We start from the raw sequence: 21,731 nt of genomic DNA, 5'->3' as shown, positions 1-21,731 counted from the left end.
ATCAGACCAACTGGTGTGTGCAAAACATACTCGGAACCTCCAAGCCGACGCACGTATTCCTTTCTCCTTCCTTGTCAGCATTCTGCAGAGACCATTCCCTCTGAGACACCTTGGTCCATTCCTCCTCCTCCAGTCCAACACCTCCCCACAGTACCTTCCCATGCAATGGCAGAAGGTGTAGCACCTTCCCCGCTTACTTCATCTCTCCTCACTATCCAAGGCCTTAGATATCTTTACCTTCCAGGTGAAGGGTTGATTTACCTGCAGTTCACCCAAACTACTGTATTCACTGCTCACAATGTGGTGTCCTTTACAACAGGGAGACCGCTCAGCAGAACACTTCTGCTTCCTCAAGCTTCCATGTGCCTGCCACTTCAACACACCAATGTGTTCCCATGCCAACATTTCTCTCTTTGGCCTGATGTCATGCTCTAATTAAGATCAACACAAGCTGAAGGAATACCATCACTTCCTCTGTCTAGTTACTTTACTGCCTCAAAACTGAGTTTTAACAATTTCTGAATGTGAACACTCTCCATGTTTATCACCAATGCCACTCCCCCACGTACTGTTCTGCACAGTTTGCTTCCAGCATAGCCAACCTATTTTCAACGATTCACACTTCCTGTTAACACCTATTGATATTTAATTTCTCTTCCAGCTCATCAGCAATCCCTTTGCTTCTCACTTTTTTTCTCTCTCTCTCTCGCAAGACACCATAGGTCCATCTGTGTGACTCGCTTCTCCTGCCAACTACTCCTCTCCTAGCTTTGAGTTCTGATGAAGGATCACTGAACTTGAAACAGTAACACTGGTTTCTTTCCACAGATGTTGCCAGACCTACAGAGTTTCTCCAGAAATTTCTGCTTTTGTTTCAGATAGAGTTATAGAGCTGTACAGCACGGAAATGGACCCTTTGGTCCAACTTGTCCATGCCGACCAGATATCCTAAATTAATCTAGTCCTATTTGCAAGCATTTGGCCCATATCCCTCTAAACCCTTCCTATTCAGATACCCATCCAGATGCCTGTTAAATGCTGAAATTGTACCAGACCCGACCACTTCCTCTGGCAGCTCATTTCATATATGCACCACCCTCTGCATGAAAAAGTTGTCCTTTAGGTCCTTTTTAATCTTTCCTGTCTCACTGTAAACCTATGCCTCCAGTTTTGGATTCTGCTATCCTGGGGAAAAGACCTTGGCTATTCACCCTATGACCCTCAAAATTTTATACCTTCTATAAGGTCACCCCTTAGCTTCTTACGCTCCAGGGAAAACAGCCCCAGCCTAATCAACCTCCTTTATCTAGCATCTGCAGTTCTTTGTTTTATTTTAGGGAGTTAGGGAATATGGGTTCTGCTACAAATCCTGTCAAACACTGTTTGAAATATCTAGTGTAATAGGTAGTTTTTTTCCTATAGAGATTATAAATTACAGGCATTCAGCTGCATCGTTACCATTTCTTGTTGAACTGACATTTATTTGCAGCAATAATTCTGCTCCTCACACATGTAAATATTACAAACATATATGGTCTTTTGAGCATAAATGATTTGTGAAAAGTGGAGAAATGGAAAACACTATTATATAATACCACAGATGGAGTACGCAAAATATACTAACGTTTAAATAATAGACCAAATGGAAGATGAAACCTTGTCGAAGAATTGCAATATCCATTTCACACTTTTCTGAAAAGTGTCAGTACATTTATCTTATGAAGAGAGATTGAGCAGTTTAGGCCTATATTCTCTGGAGTTTAGAAGGATGAGAAGAGATGTAATTCATAGATAAGATGAAGGGATTGACAAATTAGATGTAGATAGGATGTTTCTGTTTCCTCATGTGGGCAATCTAGAACAAGAGATCATAGCTTTAGGATAAGGAGCGGCAAATTTAAAACAGGGATGATTAGATTAGATTAGCTACTGTATGGAAATAGGCCCTTCGGCCCAACAAGTCCACACTGACCCTCCAAAGAGTAATCCACCCAGACCAGTCCCCAACCCTACATTTATCCCTAACTAATGCACCTAACACTATGGGCAATCTAGCATGGCCAATTCACCTAACCTGCACATCTTTTGGATTGTGGGAGGAAACCGGAGCACCTGGAGGAAATCCACGCAGACACGGGGAGAATGTGCAAACTCCACACAGACAGACAGTTGCCTGAGGTCGGAATTGACCTTGGGTCCCTGCCGCTGTGAGGCAGTAGTGCTAACCACTGAGCCACCGTGCTGCCCCGAGGAGAAATTACTTCACTCAGTCATGAAACTGGAATTCACCACCCTAGAGTATAGTGAATGCCAGGATGTTGAGTAAGTTTAAGGAGAGGATAGATTTTTAATTAGCAATGGGTTGAAGGGTTACAGAGAGTGGACAGTATAATGGAACTGAGTCAGAGAGATTAGGCATTATTGTATTCAATGGCTGAACAGACTAGTAGGGCTGAATTGCCTGTTTCAGCTCTTTCTTATGTTTTGTTTTTAAATGGAATACAACTCCCTGTAGATTTATTAACCCTTTATGTGTAAAAGAATTAATAACTTTATTATCACGTAACTGACTAAATCTTGGATATAAATGCTCCTTTTATTGCAATATCTTCTCATGGAATAGCAGTTATTTGTGTAGGATAGGTACATCACCCACTTGAAAAATGATTGTTCAGCGGTGCAATGATGAAGGTTTCATCTTTGAGGTCCTTCTGTCCTCTGAACTAACACCAAAAAATGGATGATCATGTCATCATCTCTGTTACAGTGCGTTATGAGCAACTCACTGTCACATTTCCCGCATAATACCGTGACTACATTCAAACATATTTATCTAACTTTAATGTGCTTTGGATCATCCTTTCCTTACTTTGTTAACTTTGAAATTAAAAATCCATCGAAATTTTTAAAAACTAACATGTTTTCTAAACAGACATTCCCAATTTGTACCAGTTCAGAAATCTATTAACTAAGTGGGAATCACGGCTATGTTCGGTTCTGTTCTCAGTCAATATTCAGTTCTGATTGACTGCATAGCTACTGAAAGCCCAACACCACTCTTATGAAACTACCAAACTCAGCCTTGACTGACCATAAAATTTGTGAAAACGAAACAAAGAATTGTGGTTGCAATCTGAAACAAAAACAGAATTGCTGGCAAAACGAAGCTGGTCTGGCAGTATTTGTGGGGAGGAAGCAGTGTTAATAGTTTGAGTCCGATAACCTCTTCATCAAATTCATGAGCTAGAATCTTGCTCTTCAACTCTATACTTGAAGCCTATTTGTCAAAACAGTTCACTTGCAGACTATTGGATGCATGATGGTACACCAGTTTAGCAACAGACTTGTCTACAGTATGAAATGGCCACATTGTGACAAACACAGCCATTCCTTTCCTTCTTGGACAGTAATATGTACTTCCATTTTGGAGTCCTCCGTGCACCAGCCAAAACCCCTGTCCTGTAATTTTAGTGCATGCCACCCATTTGGTGCAATCCCATGTTGCAATGAATTGTATATTTTAGTTAAAATTATAATAATTAATCTGAAATTTAAATAGTTAAAAAGAAATTTACTTTAAAAACCAAATGTATTAGTTTTCACCAACATGCATAGTGAAACCATCCATTTATGATAAATGCAATACCAATTTCCCCATGCAATCCAAAAATTATAATGTTTGCACCAAAAAGAAAGTTGGACCCATAACATTTGTTAAGGAGAAAGTAGATGTTAACTTATTCCGAATAATCTCAAGACCCCAAAATGATGATAGTATAGGAAAGGAAAGGAAAGATATTAAAATTAGCCCGGCAGGCAGTTCAAGGGCTAATTTTAATTTAGCCCAATTCCATAGCCATTTGGCAGATGAGATGTTTTGAGAATGTAACTGTTAGAAGGTCATACTTGTTTAGGATGATCCTCCAAGTTTTCTTCCTCCTGGAATAAGTGAGATGTGAAGTCAGTATCCTTCTTAGCATCACATCAGCTGAATGACAATCCTCAAAATGTCAAAAAAAACAACTTTTTCTCTTCAAGTTACTGTGCATCAACACAATTTCATATATTTTCAGTACATACAGTATAGACTTTGGTTGACAGGAATCAGAAAGAAGTGCAAGGAAGGCAAGAAAGAAATAACTGGAAACATTTCCTAAGGCTTACTACTTGGCACTGCCTTTTGGCCAGCTAAAGCACTCGCTAAAACGTTAGTGGATGTTGACTTAGGTCCCTACGCATCTTGTAACATACCTGGCTGAGTGAACATCTCATCACCTTCAGTCAGTATAAGTACTATCTCAAACTGAAACTATGGCTCAAACCAGTGCTCAGCAATGCACTGCATCTGTACTGTAATTGAAACTTGAAAGCCAATAACACTTGAAATGCTTTGGCTTTTTTTTAAAACATACAGTTTCTGATTTATGAATAGTAAACAAAGAACTATAGAATGTCAAAGGGCACAGAAAAATGTTCAATGGCCTGGATACGCTTCCTACAAGTTACTCAACAATGCATTAGTTCATTATATAAATAACTGCTGGAATGTGTGCAAGTTATAGGAACCTTGTACTTACCTTGCTTCTAGAATCAACATTAAGCAGACACACTCCACAAGCTAGATCTTTTGCATTTTTAATCCCAGGACGTAGAATACAGGAGGAGAAATCCAGCGAGTTCTCATCAGGCTGCAAGAAATGCAAACAGTTTAGATTTACTACTGAATTTCAGACAATGTAGTCAGATTCAAAGTCAAAGTCACACTTTGCAATTATGTTCTTAACAATACTGTGGGTGTACCTACATGGACTGCAGTGGTTTAAGGTGGCAGTGGTGAAGGGCAATTATTATTGGTCAATAAATGCTGGCCTAATGTGAAATGCTAACATCACAGGAAATAACAAAATAAGGAGGGCTTGTTGTATGTATTCCAATGCCTTTTCTTTTTGATCACAACTCTTCTTAGCAATAACTTGAGACTTGACACCTTTTGGATGCTTTGAGCAATTCATACTCAGCAAATAATTTGGTGAACTTAATAATCTGATATTTTAGAGTTTTTATATTAAGTATTCTAACTTAAATTGTTCACCTAGTATCAATAACTTTCAAATTCACCTCAAATTGATTTTTAGTTTAAAAATCTAATCTACATATGTTTTAGACGAGATTTCTGAATTAACTAGCTGGAAGGTCCATCTGGGCAAATTGATTAGTTAATCAAATAAATTAATCTATGGTGCCATTCAATTAACATTCAGAATACTGGTATATCAACTGTGCAACTCATATTGTTACATAGATGTGGGTTTGGGATGGAGGTAAGAGAGAGATCCAAATAGGGAAAAGGAGATAGGGAGAAAGAAAAATAAAAGACATTATATCAGTTAAACAAGAGGTTTCACTTTGAGTATAAAGTGCACCAATTTTGAAAGTTAGTTTTTTTTTATGTGTTTGCATTCAAACTTATTTACATTTTGCCAAATATAAAATCTACCATGGACCAATGCCACTGGACACACTTTAAAGTGTAGTTTCTTTTTAAGAATTTCCTTGATATATTTAAGAATAGTAAAGTCTTAAAATTTAATGAATACAACTGAAAATGAATTTACAACAATAAAACATTTCAAATCATAGTGCTAAGATTAGTTAAATTACTCAAGAGGTTTTAAAAAATAAACTTTTTTTAGGGATTAAAAGGATCAGCTCCTGTAAATTATTATTTTTTAAATGATTAGAGCCCTTGCGCCAAAAAGAACCAGCATAACTTTGGAGCCAATTTACACATCTGTAAGCAAGTGCAATTAGTAGAAACTCCCAGTGGTGACTAATTCATCCTGGCATGTTCTGGGCCAATTTCCAGCACCAGGTGATTAAATTAGAACAGAAGTTTGCAGATCCTTTGTTGAACACTTGCTTAACAAAATACTGCAATCCAAAGATGTGCAGGTCAGGTGAATTGGCCATGCTAAATTGCCCAGAGTGTTAGCTGCATTAGTCAAGGGTAAATATGGGGTTGGGGGAGTGGGTCTAGGTGGGTTAGTCTTCAGAGAGTTAGTGTGGACTTGCTGGGCCGAAAAACCTGTTTAAATACTGTAGGGAATCGAATCTAAAACGTTTTGTAATATTTTTCATACGTGATGCCAATATCAGGGGAATGGAAGAGCCAAAACAATTAAACAGAAAGCCCAGGCCATATTCTGTATTTACAAGAATACTACTGATTCTTCTCATTTGTTTTCTTTGGGTAACCGGGGAAGGTAGAACCAGCAAAACAGAACCATGTTTAATTCTTGAATTGATACTGTAATCATAGAATCAGAGATGTACAGCATGGAAACAGACCCTTCAGTCCAACCTGCCCATGCCGACCAGACATTCCAACCCAATCTAGTCCCACCTGCCAGCACCCAGCCCATATCCCTCCAAACCCTTCCTATTCATATACCCATCCAAATGCCTTAAATGTTACAATTGTACCAGCCTCCACCACTTCCTCTGGCAGCTCATTCCATACACAGACCACCCTCTGTGAAAAAGTTGTCCCATAGGTCTCTTTTATATCTTTCCCCTCTCACCCTAAACCTATGCCCCCTAGTTCTGGACTCCTCGATCCCAGGGAAAAGTCTTTGCCTATTTACCCTATCTATGCCCCTCATAATTTTGTAAGCCTCTATAAGGTCACCCCTCAGCCTCTAACATTCCAGGGAAAACAGCCCCAGCCTGTTCAGCCTCTCCCTATAGCTCAAATCCTCCAACCCTGGCAACATCCTTTTAAATCTTTTCTGAACCTATTCAAGTTTCACAACATCTTTCCAGAATTGCACGTAATATTCCAACAGTGGCCTAACCAATGTCCTGTACAGCCGCAACATGACCTCCCAACTCCTGTACACAATACTCTGACTAATAAAGGAAAGCATACCAAGCACCTTCTTCACTATCTTATCTACCTGCAACTCCACTTGCAAGGAGCTATGATCCTGCACTCCAAGGTCTCATTGTTTAGCAACACTCCCTAGGACCTTATCATTAAGTGTATAAGTCCTGCTAAGATTTGCTTTCTTAAAATGCAGCACCTCGCATTTATCTGAATTAAACTCCATCTGCCACTTCTTAGTCCATTGGCCCATCTGGTCAAGATCCTGTTGTAATCGGAGGCAATCCTCTTCGCTGTCCACTACAACTCCAATTTTGGTGTCATCTGCAAACTTATTAACAGTACCTCTTATGCTCGCATCCAAATCATTTATGTAAATGACAAAAAGTAGAGGACTCAGCACTGATCTTTGTGGCACCCCACTGGTCACAGGCCTCCAGTCTGAAAAACAACCCTACACCACCACCGTCTGTCTTCTACGTTTGAGCCATTTCTGTATCCAAATGGCTAGTTCTCCCTGTATTCCATGAGATCTAACCTTGCTAACCAGTCTCCCATGAGAAACCTTGTTGAATGCCTTACTGAAGTTCATATAGATCACGTCTACAGTTCTGCTCTCATCAATCTTCTGTTACTTCCTCAAAAAACTCAATCAAGTTTGTGAGACATGATTTCCCACACACAAAACCATGTTGACTATCCCTATTCAGTCCTTGCCTTTCCAAATACATGTACATCCTATCCCTCAGGATTCCCTCCAACAACTTATCCACCATCAACGCCAGGCTCACTGGTCTATAGTTCCCTGGCTTGTCCTTACCACCCTTCTTAAATAGTGGCACCATGTTAGCCAACCTCCAGTCTTCCGGCATCTCACCTGTGACTATTGATGATACAAATAACTCAGCAACAGGCCCAGTAATCACTTCTCTAGCTTCCCACAGAGTTCTAGGGTACACCTGATCAGGTCCTGGGGATTTATCCACTTTTATGCATTTCAAGACATCCAGCACACCCTCCTCTGTAACATGGACATTTTGCAAGGTGTCACCATCTATTTCCTAACATTCTATATCTTCCATGTTCTTTTCCACAGTAAATACTGATGCAAAATACTCATTTAATATCTCCCCTATTTTCTGCGGCTCCACACAAAGGCCACCTTGTTGATCTTTGAGGGACCCTATTCTCTCCCTAGTTACCCTTTTGTCCTTAATGTATTTGTAAAAACTCTTTGGATTCTCCTTAATTTTTTTTGCCAAAGTTTTGACAAAATGCACCCACCAACTTAGTTACCTGCCTTGAATTGATACATTACAGCTTCAGTAATGCTTGAAAGAAAAATTACTTAAAATTGGACAGTTACAACAATAATTTTTACCATTTGTGTTCTGCAAGGCAATTTTAATGATCGGAGCTTAAAGCTGCAATCACCAATAATGGAACATAAACTCCGTACCTATAGAAAATGGTCTATCAAACTTTAAAGTCACTGATGTTAAAGCGATTCTGGGTATAAGATCAAAATTAATGAAGGTAATACTATCTGAAGATGAATGAGCAAAATGTATTTTCAAATATTTTCTGTATTCTTGCATGGGATGTTGCGTGGCTTGTTAGGATACATTCAGCGACAGGAGTCAACCACATTGCTGTGGGTCTGGAGTCACAAGTGGGCCAGATCAGGTAAGCATGGCAGATTTTGTTTCCTGAAGGATATTGGTAAATCAATTTTTTTTTAAAAAAAAACAACAGTTGATAAGTTTTGTCATGGTCACCATTACAGAAAATAGCTTCTTTGACATGTAGAGATCATGCATATTTGTTTATATATATTTAATGTCAGTACAAACAAGCAGACAGTGACAGCAATTTTCTACTTAAAATTAAGAATCAGTCCACTTCAATTTTTAAAGTTGTTAGCTGTAATCTATACTACCGGCAATAGATGGGAAAGCAAAAGAGTTTGATTGCATTTCCTGCTGCTTTCTTTTGATCTGAAGAAATTGTTGTGTCATTGTTAAAAAGTAAAGTTGCTAACTAAACTTCTGTAAATTATTGTATTCTTCTTATTATTTAATGGTATTCATAAAATGAAACTACATGTAATTGAGTTGGAGTACTGTACACACCACTCCAAGAGGAACAGCAAGATAATTTAAATTATCTCAAAAGAAGGTGAGTGTGCTGAAAAGACAAATCCCCACCACCCTCAAAGCATTAATCACTATACATATTTTTTCTTGCAAGTACACTTGATGGCATAAGTTTACTGTTGACAACAATTTTTATGAAAACAAACTGAAACTACATGCTTTCTTACCTTCTGCATCATCCCAACAGAAAGCAATTATGGAAAAAAAGCTCAGTGAATGCTGAGATATTTTTACCCTACACAATGCATCCTCAATTGTATTTTCAAACAACTTAATATTTCTCTGATTATCGTTCCATTACAATGTTCAAGACATTCTGCAGTTTTTCACTCCAACAATAAAACAAAACACAGCTTACAGTAACAAAACAGAAAATGAGAAAGTACCATGAGCTTAAAATTGGATCTCCATTTTTTTTAGTGTTTTAAACTAATACTTTTACCTACAGACTGAAATACTGATCAGAGATATCTGTGGCTTTGGGTGCCTGTACATAATTGCTCGAGGCTCCTTGCTCCTTCTCACCAAGTAAACCTCTTCAATCTCTTATGTGCTGCCATACTCCATTATTCAAACCTGCATAGTAAGTTCTCAAATAGAGTTCTCTAATGTAGTGTCTAAGACCTTTCTTCAAATGTTCATTCTAGACTAGTGACTTCTCACTGATGTCAGAGTCATCAGTCCATTACCATGATTTCATGAATCTCATTTTACCACAAATTAATTACATAGAACAAAATTTAAGGACTAGTCAAGAATTTTCCTGTAGACCTCAAAATCTAGTGAATTTGTAAAATGATTTGTCTCAAAGAGAGCAGAGATTATTCTGCTGATTAACTTTTTAACCTGATAAAGACTGAGACCTAAGGGACAAATTCCAACTTTTAGGGACTGCTCATATGTACTTAGGGTTTGTCCTCCTCACCAAGTTCCTTGGATCAAAGGCCCATAATCCACTGCTGTACATTTAGTTCATGGTACACTGCAAATACCTGAGGATCTGAAAGACTCTTGCTGAGTCAACTAAGAAGACTCCTGTTAAAATAGTAACTTTTATGATCCTCAACTTACCGACATTTAATTTGTTCTCATCAGATCTTTTGCATATTGTCTAATTTAAAAGAAACTCTGAACTTTACAAATATTCTTAGGAATAAAACTCTCAGCCTAAAACTGCAGCCAGAATTTACTTCAGTTATCTTGACAACAGTTTACATCTTACCCCATGTGAAAGTGAAGAGTACACTTGATGAAATATACATGCCACAAATAGCCTTGAGATGGAATACCCCCAAGGCTTTGTTCACCACAGCCAGCAACTTCAACCAAGCCAAGATACCATCAACGCATGTCCTATCCCACCAGAGGCCCAAACAACTTTGACCATTACTGCACAACCTAAGACACCGACCACTCCATCCTCTGCCTGCATTTTGGTGAATCAGACCTGAAGGCTGTGCTCCTTCTCCCAGCTTACAAGCAGAAACTGAAGCATGAGGATTTGGTACAGGAGTTCCTACAGTACTGGTCTGTGGTAACAGACACACTCCTATGTGAACTCTCTTATGCCCTAGGCCCCACCCCCACACACCAGGCCTTGTTATCCAGCTTTGTTATCACAGCCTACTATGACACACAAGTCATTGTTAGCCACTAACAGTCTCCATCAATAGCAATTGGCCCTCCTAGCCAGATCATTATCCACTACTTTGTGCACTCTGTCCTTGGGCTCTAAACAGACCTATCCCTTGCCGCATCCCCATCCTTCTTTCCTCCCTCCACCCACCCTATCTTCTGTATAAAAATACATTTTCCTAGCTATCATCAGTTCTGAGAAAGGGTCACTGGACCTGAAACATTAAGTCAGATTTCTCTTCACAGATGCTGCCAAACCTGCTGAGCTTTTCCAGCAAATTCTGTTTGAGCTCCTACAATACTGTTTGGTGGACAGGCCCCTATTCAAGAACTTAGCAGCCAACCTAAAATGATTATGACTTCTGTGACGGTCATGGCATTAGTAAGTGTGCAGAGGACTGCAAGCCAATGAAGTAAATCAAAGTGTCTCTCCCCAATTGGCTCAATGCATTCTATGCTCGTTTTGAGCAGAAGGTCAATGAAATGATGTCACCTGCCCTGAGAACCTCAGGTACACCTGTACCCTCAGTCACTGCCGCAGACATCAGATTGGTCTTCTTGAGAGTAACTGGACTGGATGGAGTCCCCGGCCATGCACTCAGATACGGCGCAAGTCAGCTGGCAGAAGTATTTACAGATATTTTTAACCTCTCCTTACTACAATTGGAGGCTCCCATCTGTTTGGAGAAGACCACAATCATCCCAGTGCTAACGAAAGACCAGGCAGCATGCCTGAAAACCTACCATCAAGTGGCTCTCACATCCATCATTATGAAGTGCTTTGAAAGGTTTGTAATAGCACACATCAACTCCAGCCTCCTGGATTACCTTGAACTACTACAATTCAATTCACCTACAGCGCAATAGGTCCATGGCAAACGCCCTCTCCCTGGCCCTATACTCATCCTGGGAGCAGCTGGATAACAAGGTCACCTATGGCAAACTCCTATTTAATGGCTTCAGCTCTAGCCTCAACACCATAATTCCAATCAAACTCGTCTCTAAATTCCAAGACATAGGACTCTGCTCCCCACTATGCAACTGGATCCTTGACTTCCTGATCTGCAGACCGCAATTAAAAAGGATAGGCAACACCTTTTCCATGATAATCCTCAACAACAATACCCAACAAGGCTTCATTCTCAGCCCAATACCATACTCCTTATACACTCACTGTAACAAGTGGTGTTCTGCACGACTCAGTATTGGGACCACAGTTTTTCACTTTATACATTAGCAAACTAGGTGAAGGAAATGAGGGCATTCTGGCTACACTCACAACTTGTGTGGCCAAATTCTGCCCTAACTCCATTTACAAGATTGCTGAGGACACCACCACAATGGGTTGGATCATAAACAACAACAAGACAGAGTAAAGGAAAGAGATAGAGCGCTTTGTGGCATGTTGTAAAGACTCTCTCAATGTCAGCAAAATGAAGGAGCAGGTCATTGATTTCTGGAAGCAAAGTGGAGGACATGCCCCTAACTGTACCAATAGTGTTCAGGTGGAGATGATAGAGAACTTCAAGTTCCTAGGAGTAAATATCACCAATCTGAAAACACCTACCAATAAATTCAAGAATAGCTTCTTCTCCACTGTTATCAGACTTTTGAATACACCTCTCATACACAACAATTGGTCTTTCTCTGCACCTTAGACCATAAGACATAGGGGTAGAAATCAGGCCATTCAGCCCATCAAGTCTGCTCCGACATTCAATCATGGTTGATACGTTTCTCAACTCCATTCTCACGCTTTCTCTCCGTAACTCTTGATCCCCTTGATTCTCAGGAATCTATCTATCTCAGTCTTAAATATACTCAATGACCTGGCCTCCACAGCCTTCTACGGCAATGAATTCTATAGATTCATTACTCTCTGGCTAAAGAAGTTTCTTCTTATCTGTGTTCTAAAAGGTCTTCCCTTTACTTTAAGGCTGTACCCTCTGGTCCTAGTCTCTCCTACCAATGGAAACATCTTCCCAACATCTACTCTGTCCAGGCCATTTAGAATTCTGTATGTTTCAGTTAGATTCCCCCCTCATCCTTCTGAACTCCAGAATCCTCAAACATTCCTCATATTAAACTTTTTGTTCCTGGGACCATTCTCATGAACCTCCTCTAAACACGCTGTAGGGCCAGTAGATCCTTCCCGAGATATGGGGCACACAATACTTAAAATGTGGTCTGACCAGAGCCTTATTGAGCCCCAGAAGTATATCTGCTTTTATATTCAAGTCATTTCAAAATAAATGCTATTATTGCATTTGCCTTTCAAACTACTAACTCAACTTGCAAGTTTCTTTGCACTTCAGACTTCTGAATTTTCTCCCCATTTAGAAAATAGTCCATGCCTTTATTCTTCCTACCAAAGTGCATGACTTCACATTTTCCAATGTTGTACTCCATCTGCCACTTCTTTGCCCAGCCCATTCTCCTAAACTGTCCAAACCCCTCTGCAGCTCCCGGCCTCCAAAGTGCTACCATTCCCTCTCCCGATCTTTGTATTGTCTGCAAACTTAGCCAGAATGCCCTCATTTCCTTCATCCAGATTGTTAATGTATAAAGTGAAAAGCTGTGGTTCTAATACTGAGCCTTGCAGAACACCACTTGTCACTGGCTGCCATGCTGTGAAAGGACCCTTTTATCCCCACTCTGCTTTCTGCCAGTTAGCCAAGCTTCTATCCATGCTAGCACCTTGACTCTAACACTATGGGCTCTCATCTTACTCAGTAGCCTCCTGTCCAGCACCTTGTCAAATGCCTTCTTGAAGTACAGATAGGTAACATCCATTGACTCTCCTTAGACTAACCTGCTTGTTACTTCCGCAAAGAATTCTAGCAGATTTGTCAGGCATGACCTCCCCTTGATGAAACTATGCTGACTTTGCCCTATTTTACCACAGACTTAAGTATTCAGAAATCTCATCCGTCACAATGAATTCCAGGATCTTACACATGACTGAGGTTAGGCTAATCAATCTGTAAATTTCTGTCTTTTACTGTACTCCTTTTAAACCAGGGGTGTCACACAAGCAATTTTCCAGTCCTCTGGGAGTCTCCCTGATTCTAGCAATTCATGAAAGATCACCACCATTGCTTAATAGCTATCTCAGAACTCTGAGGTGTAGTCCATCTGGTCCAGGTGATTTATCCACCTTCAGAACATTCGATTTTTCTAGCACTCTCTCCCTGGTGATGGCCACCATACTCAGCTCTGCCCCCTCATTTTTGAATTTTTGGGATATTATTTGTGTCTGCCACTGTGAAGATGGAAACGAAGTAATTACTCCGTTCCTCGGCCATTTCCTTGTTCCCCCTACTAGCTCTGCAACATCATTTTCCAGCATCTCAATGTCCACTTTCACCTCTCTTTTGCCCTTTACACATCTAAAGAAACTCTTACAGTTTTCCTTTATATTACTGGCTAGCTTACCCTCATATTAAATCTTTTCCCTCCTGATTTATTTTGTTCTTGCCCTCTGTTGGTCTTTGAAAGTTTCCCAAACCCCTGGTTTTCCATTGCCCTTTGCCACATTACATGCTTTTTCTTTTGTTTTTATGCTATCCCTGACTTCCCTAGTCAGCCGTGGTTGCCTCATCCTTCCTGTACCACGCTTCCTTTTCCTCTATACCCGTAACACTATTTTGCATTTTATTCCATTGCCTTGTTGCACTTACGTAAGCTATGAGTTACCTGGAATAGGACAAAACACACTATTTTTCGATGCATCTTGGTACATGTGACAATAAAAAAATTTAATCAAATCAAAAGAACAGTACATTGGGTCATCCCAAACTTCTATGTGGATAATGTCTCCCCGCACGAGAGATTTTCAGTGTGAACACTAGGGACTTACAGTGCAAGTTCAGAAACATCTTCTGTAGGGAGATTGTGAAATAGAGTGCAGAACTCAGTGACAGTCTTACCGTGAGGGGTGTGAGAGACATGAATATCATCAAGCTACTCCAGATCTTCTCTATTTCTTTCATCAGCTGCTGGAGCTTCTCATTGCATACTGCTGTTGCTTTAATTCCAATCTCAACACGTTTGGTTACTCTATACACCTCTATCACCCCTGTTAACATAAACAAAACGTTCACTTGTGCATAAACTTCACTTTCAAAGCCATAATTTGATACTGCACTATATTTTCTCCAATAAGTTTTCTTTTTAGATTAGATTAGACTTACAGTGTGGAAACAGACCCTTCGGCCCAACAAGTCCACACCGACCCGCCGAAGCGAAACCCACCCATACCCCTTACATTACCCCTTACCTAACACTACGGGCAATTTAGCATGGCCAATTCACCTGACCCGCACATCTTTGGACTGTGGGAGGAAACCGGAGCACCCGGAGGAAACCCACGCAGACACGGGGAGAACGTGCAAACTCCACACAGTCAGTCGCCTGAGTCGGGAATTGAACCCGGGTCTTCAGGCGCTGTGAGGCAGCAGTGCTAACCACTGTGCCACCGTGCCGCCCACACTAGGGACTTACAGTGCAAGTTCAGAAACATCTTCTGTAGGGAAATATAAAACCTGCTAAGTTGATTTTATGACTTCTTCCCTGAACTCTATTTTAAGCAATGTTTGAAAAGTCCACAGTAGCCCAGATTATACAGTCACCATAGATGGTTCTTTCAAAAAGGAAATGGTAATGTTTTAGACAGTCTCACCATTGGAGGGAATATATTTTTAGGAAAGGGTAGCTGTGTGCGTGGGTGTGATTGCATGTGTGTCAAGAGAATAACATGGATGATGGGGCTTTTTGTGAGGACCAGCACCAAGTAGTGCATTTGCCAATGTTAACACAGGATATTTTATCAACCAGTTGGTTCTTTCCAATCCCATCTCTAGATTCATCTAATCCTTGGCGGCCACACACACACACACACACACACACCCCACCAGTTTCAGACAGTGTCTGAAGAGGAGTCATGGAGTCGAAATATAAATGTTGTTTCTCTCTCCACAGAAGCAACCAGACCTGCTGAGTTTCTCCATCACTTTCTATTTTTGTTTCTGCATCTGTAGTATTTTGCTTTTATTTACAGACAGCTGTTGTCTTGTTCCAAGGAGGAGCAATTAGGTCTGAAGTCTCTTAGACTGATAAAATAATAAGGAAAGAGAGATTTGACAAACAATGAAAATAGCTAAAGTAACAGATATGCTCAATTAAAATAGATGATTTCAACAGATAAGTAAACAAGACAACAAAAGACTTTGAAACTATATACTTGGAAGTGGAGAGTAGAAGAAACTATTCTTATAGTTACACTGGGACATAGAATGTTTTATCACAAATGGTGATCAACGTTAAATGGATTATATTTTTCATATTTGTGTGCTACAAAAGGGTATGGAAAGAAAACGCAATGTTGAGACTCTGGAAAATCAGGTTTCCAAGAGATGTCTAAATTTAACACTGGCAAAAAGAAGTCCCAATCACCCCTTCCTGTGCGAAAACCTACATAAATATAGGAATCAAACCCTGACTTGAATTCAGCAATTATCCTGCAATTAAAAAAACAGAATTACGCTGTTTATATAATACAGTATTGTTGATTGCCATCCAAAGCATACAATAATGGTCAATACAGCTTTAGAAATAGGTCACGTTTTAATGATTCGCTGTGGCAAAATTGCTGACAATTATGGGTTAGTGCAAGATATAGTCTATTTACAGCTGTGAGTTAGTCCTTTCAGTTTGCTCTGTCACCAGCACTTTAATTTTAATCAACAAGTAGTGGCAATTTGCACCTCTCAGCCATCTAATATGAAACCTAATTATGGGAACAATCAGTTTTGGAGTGAACAAGCACTGCACAAATTGAAGTTAAAATTTAAGTGTTAGTAAGCAGAGTACATGTTGACTATTTATGTTTCAGCTTTAAAAGACTCCTCAGGGGAATGAACAACTAACATACTAGCATTTTTTGCTCTCTGCCTCTGTGCTGCTAACTTGCATTGGTCCAGGGAAGTTTAATCTCTCGAAGTCTTCAGGAACTTATTGGCAGCTTTGAAAAGTTTTAGGTGCTCAAGTGCTGACTCTGGGGACAGTTTCTAAGATGTGCTGGCTCCTGTAACAACTAGTTTTACAGTCAGCTCTCTGACGCTAATGTGAACTTAATATCAGACAGTGGGTGACAGGTGTTACAGAACCCAGATAAAAAAATACCGTTATTCTAAACTAGGGTGCGAGAGGCAGAACACTTTGAATCATATTGCTGATTAAATCTGAAGTACCTGGGATGTTCCAACAGTTCAAGAGAAACTGACTGGGAATGGTGTGCTATGAAAATGAAAATCAGAGGACTTGAGGTGGTATAACACACAGTTAGACAAATCATTTGCTCTAGATATGCCTCACCAATCTATAGGCAGTTTCAGGAGGGAAGTAAACTAGCAGACTAATGTTTTCAGATGGCACTTGACAGTCCTAATGTCAGGCTTGAAATTAAGATTTAGGGTTACAGAATAGTAAGTTAGCCACTCTGTTGAATGGTCAGAGCAATAAAAAGCACAGGATGATGAAGAGCAGAAAATTTTTCAGCTGGGCCAGTAACATTCTATTCAGGGGTCACCCCTGTTTACATTATTCATTAGTGCTAAGGAAAAAGTTCTTTGTTCTTTGATAACATTTGTTGTGAGCTCAAGTTTCATGGTCAGTTATTGAGAAGTAATTGACAACTTTCAAAGGAACCTGGACAAAGTTGATAGCTTAAAGAATGGCAAATGAATTTTAATGCAGAAGTGTGAAGTAATATAACACAACACAGAAATGTTCAGAAGGAAACAATAGCCATTTGAAAATATGGAAAAAGATTTTGAAATAGTTTTTTTTAGTGAAGTACTATCAATCAGACTGAAGGAGGACAGAGAGGAATCTCAAGTATGTTCGTTAAAAGTTACTTCAACTTTGTATAAATAGGCAAGGCTACTTGTACTTGGCAGTACCAAACGGAACATCACTAAAGGAGATAGGAAGTCAGAAGCTTTTCATCTTACACTGTTCAGGATTAGGACACAAGAAACAGACTTAAAAGTGACACCAATTAATACAGCATTGGTGTCACTTTACTCATGTCTGTTTCTTTTCATCTTGCAGTACTCTGATGCAAGTTTCCAACTTCACCTCCTTTTAGTAATAGAGTCAGACATGTATAGCACGGATACAGTCCCTTCGGCCCAACTCGTCCATGTCAACCAGATATCCAAACCTAATCTAACCCATTTGCCAGCACTTGACCCATACCCTCTAAAACCTTCCTATTCAAAACCCGTCTAGATTGTTCAAAGGTATTCTGTATCATTTTGAGTAAAATCACATAACAAATAGATTATATTCCCTATAAGTGTGGAAACAGGCCCTTCGGGCCAACCAGTCCATAACTGACCCTCGAAAGAGTAACCCGCCCAGACCCATTTCCCTCTGACAAATGCAACTAACACTATGGGCAATTTTAGCATAGCCAATTCACCTGACCTGCACATCTTTGGACCGTGGAAGGAACCGGAGCACCCGGAGGAAACCCAAGCAGACACGGGGAGAATGTGCCAACTCCACACAGACAGTCACCTGAGACAGGAGTTGAACCTGGGACCCTGGTACTGTGAGGCAGCAGTGCGAATCACTGAGCCACCGTGCCACTTAAAACAAAGTAGTTGGACATACTTTTGATTAGGAGCCAAACTGAAAAGTAGTACAGGAGCAGAAGATCAAATATTCTACAAAAATACAATGCATTCTATTCCTGGTGAGACCAAGGATTTTACATGCATGATTTGCACCTGCTAATGACAATTTAACTCTTCAGGTGAGTGTAATATCTTAAAGTCACTGTAGAGTAACCTCCAAGAAACACTGTCCAAATCTGTCAGAGATTGACTAAATGTGTAACATGCAACCTCAGATGTCCAGATATAGAGGTTAAGATCGTGTTTTCAGTAATTTGCATGCTCCTTAAACTGCTGATAGTAACACCTGGATTTTTTGATTTGCAGTTGATCTATTAATTAAAAATGGGCAACAAAAAACAAATTTAAAATTTGAGAAACTGTATATTTTACGTCTGCAACACAAATTCCCAGCTCGGCGAACAGAACCACAACAATGAGCACCCGAGCGACAAATCTTCTCACAAACTTTGTACATTTTCATTTAGAAATAAAATCCTTCATGGACTATATCTATTGTCACATTTATGAACAAGGTTGTATCTTAATTACAATAAGTGCAACAATGCATTTATTATCGTTCCATCATTGGTCTCTTCAGAGGGTGGGAATCTCATAGATTCAGTTAATTTGCCAATAGGCATGCTCAAAATAGATGTGTAAAACGCAGGAATCAATGCAAAGTGAAAATATAAACAAACAAACTGTCGGGTGGATCCACCCTTTTGAAAGAGCTGGCAAACAGAACTTTATTTGTTGTCATGAATAGACTTTTTGAAGGTGAGCCAATTAGCCCACGAAATTATTTTCCCAATCTTACAGCGCAGTCTTCTTGGTACACCCACAGTATTATCAAACTGTGACAATTCTATTTTCACACAATCAAAATTTCAAACTTGTGCTGAGATTTGTAATTATGGATGTTAAATACAGTGACATGTATACAACCAACATTTATATTAGAATGTAATGCCACAATGTTACTGAGTGGAAATATTTATAAATAATTGCTTCCTGCATTGCAAAATATGTCAAAAAACTTCTGACTCTTCTTTACTGGGGTGAATATTTTCACTAATAACGTGACTACGTACAGTGTGCCATACAGACCACAGACTCAGATTTAATCATCATTTTGAGTCATCTCCCAGATATTAACCAATATTTTGTAAGTAATTAGGTCACAGCCTACTGGACTTGGGGGAAGAAACATCAGCCAATGTTTTCGCCAGTCAGTGTCACTCAGTGAGAAGCGCATATGATTGGTATTGGGTGAAGATAGGATAGATCTGGTTGTGATGCCCTTTGCAGCCAATAGCTGGCTGGCATTTTTCAAGTAAGCTACTGTATAAGGAATAAAGTGAGGACTGCAGATGCTGGAGAATCGGAGCTGAAAAGCGTGACGCTGGAAAAGCGCAGGTCAGGCAGCATCCAAGGAGCAGGAGAGTTAATGTTTTAGAATGTTTCAGGCTTATGCCTGAAACATCGACTCTCCTACTCTCGAATGCTGCCTGACCTGCTGTGCGTTTCCAGTGCCACCCTTTCAGCTCCGATTCTCCAGCATATGCAGTCCTCACTTTATTCCTTATGCAGTAGCCAATTTTTTTGATGACTGCACAAGGAATTACCACCTGAACAAGATAGTGATAAGCTTCCAGTGGAATAATCTCAGGGACTTTGGGAAACAGAGGAGATAATAGAAGGAAAAGTATTAATTATATAAATTAATCAAACAGATAATAGGCCAAATTAGGCTGAATGTGCTTTAGAAGTGCTACCCATTAATCTGGTATGAATACTCTGTGTTAAAATTACTTCCATTAAAAATACCTGCAGCATTTGTTAACTTGAATGAAGACCTTTTGAGATTTTTAAAATACAAAAGTAAATTCCTCACATAACACCCACAACAAACCATCTTCTGCAAATTCCACTGGAGAACATAAAATTGAGAAAATGAATCAGGAAAAAGCATTTAATATTTGATGAAATTCAAACTGGTTGATGTTGCCGGCAGCTTGACATGCAACAGGGTCCAGATCACAAGCAGCGAGAGATGTGGGTTGGGGGGGGGGGGGGAAAGAGAGAGAGAAAGGAGATGGGAGAGAATAGTCAAATTTGCTGAACTCAGTTTTACAGTAAATATTAATAATAGCCTGAGGGGCCAGTCATTTGCTCATTCCCTGACTGTGAACTACTGAACATAATCTAAAATGCATAAATTTGGAGAAGGAATAAAAGGGGTAAAATAAAAAGAGGATGTTAAATTTTTAAGCACCTAATTAATGTTACTTTGTTTCAATACAGAAATATGACGGACATCAGCTTTCATGGAGGGAGGATATCTGGTCTGCATGGACGATTTGAATAAAGGGTCAGTTACCATGCTATGAACTCTGACTGAATGGGCCAGGGGAGTTATTCATGCAACCCTGCTGCAATACCAGAAATCGTGTGGCAAAGAAAACATATTAATTAACAACAACTGCTGCTTTCTCCATACCCAAGAGATATTCCATGCCTTGTGTTGACTGGATAACTTCATTACACACGGTTGAACTGCTGATTCCATTCAAGGTATCACTAGCCTTCCTCATGACCTAAAAAAAAAGACATTTACAGTACCCTATAAGATATTGTCAATGAAAACAAAGATTGGAGAAGCTAAGCAAAGCAATTAACAAAGTATACTCATCAACAGACAGCTAAACAAAATCAAATATTTGAACTTTTGGAGTTGTCTGTAGTTTTACAAACTATGGCAGTCTGTTTGGCATATTTGAGGCTTCTGCGAGAGCAAGAGTTTACAACCCTAGTGAAACATTCAACAAGAGCTTGCGTTTATATAGCATCTTTAAATGTAGGAAAATACCCCAAAGTGTTTCACAGAAGCGCAAACAGATAAAAATTAATGCTGACCCATGAATGAACAAGTGATTCAAAGATCAGAAAATCAGCAGGTTTTAAAGAACAACAATGATGAGACAATGGTAAAGTGGACTGGCTTAAGATGGAATTCCTAAGCTTAGACCCAAGATGGCAGAAAGCATGGTCATCACAGAGGGTTGTAGGGAATGGGGAATATAGAGTGCTTGGAAGGTTGAAGATGGAGGTTCACAGAAATGGAAAAGTAAGGCCTTCCTGGGATTTAATCACAAGGATGAGTTCCTAAAAACTCAAGTGTTACTGGACTAAGAACCAATGCAGATCATGGGTGATATAAGTGAGTGGGATCCTGCTAAAAGGTGGGATTCTAACAGAGATTTTAGATCAAGTTTATCAAGACAATGAGGCCAGGCTTTATAATATTGGAATAGCTAAATGCAGTGGCAACAAAAATATGTATGGGGGTTTCAGATGGCATGAGACAGGGCC

The 21,731-nt window shown here is 39.7% G+C and overlaps 1 protein-coding gene across 5 annotated transcripts in view; it reads right to left on the bottom strand.

Annotated features, from left to right (window-relative positions):
- synrg (synergin, gamma) overlaps positions 1-21,731 on the bottom strand; it is a 121,929-nt gene that overhangs the window by 11,600 nt on the left and 88,598 nt on the right. For 2 of the 5 annotated variants that reach the window (XM_060848019.1, XM_060848022.1), the window contains 4 exons: positions 20,860-20,956; positions 14,604-14,752; positions 4,578-4,688; positions 3,907-3,939 (listed from right to left, as the gene is read on the bottom strand). In XM_060848019.1, the coding sequence (XP_060704002.1) occupies positions 3,907-3,939; positions 4,578-4,688; positions 14,604-14,752; positions 20,860-20,956 (390 nt within the window). Of the gene's footprint in view, positions 1-3,906; positions 3,940-4,577; positions 4,689-14,603; positions 14,753-20,859; positions 20,957-21,731 lie in introns of those variants that run through there. The other 3 variants (XM_060848020.1, XM_060848023.1, XM_060848021.1) reach the window with 2 other exon arrangements.

Source organism: Hemiscyllium ocellatum, chromosome 31, assembly GCF_020745735.1.
Source record: "Hemiscyllium ocellatum isolate sHemOce1 chromosome 31, sHemOce1.pat.X.cur, whole genome shotgun sequence".
Taxonomy (NCBI): domain Eukaryota; kingdom Metazoa; phylum Chordata; class Chondrichthyes; order Orectolobiformes; family Hemiscylliidae; genus Hemiscyllium; species Hemiscyllium ocellatum.
The sequence above is the reverse complement of the archived record's forward strand: the minus strand, read 5'-3'. Positions and strand labels throughout refer to the sequence as shown.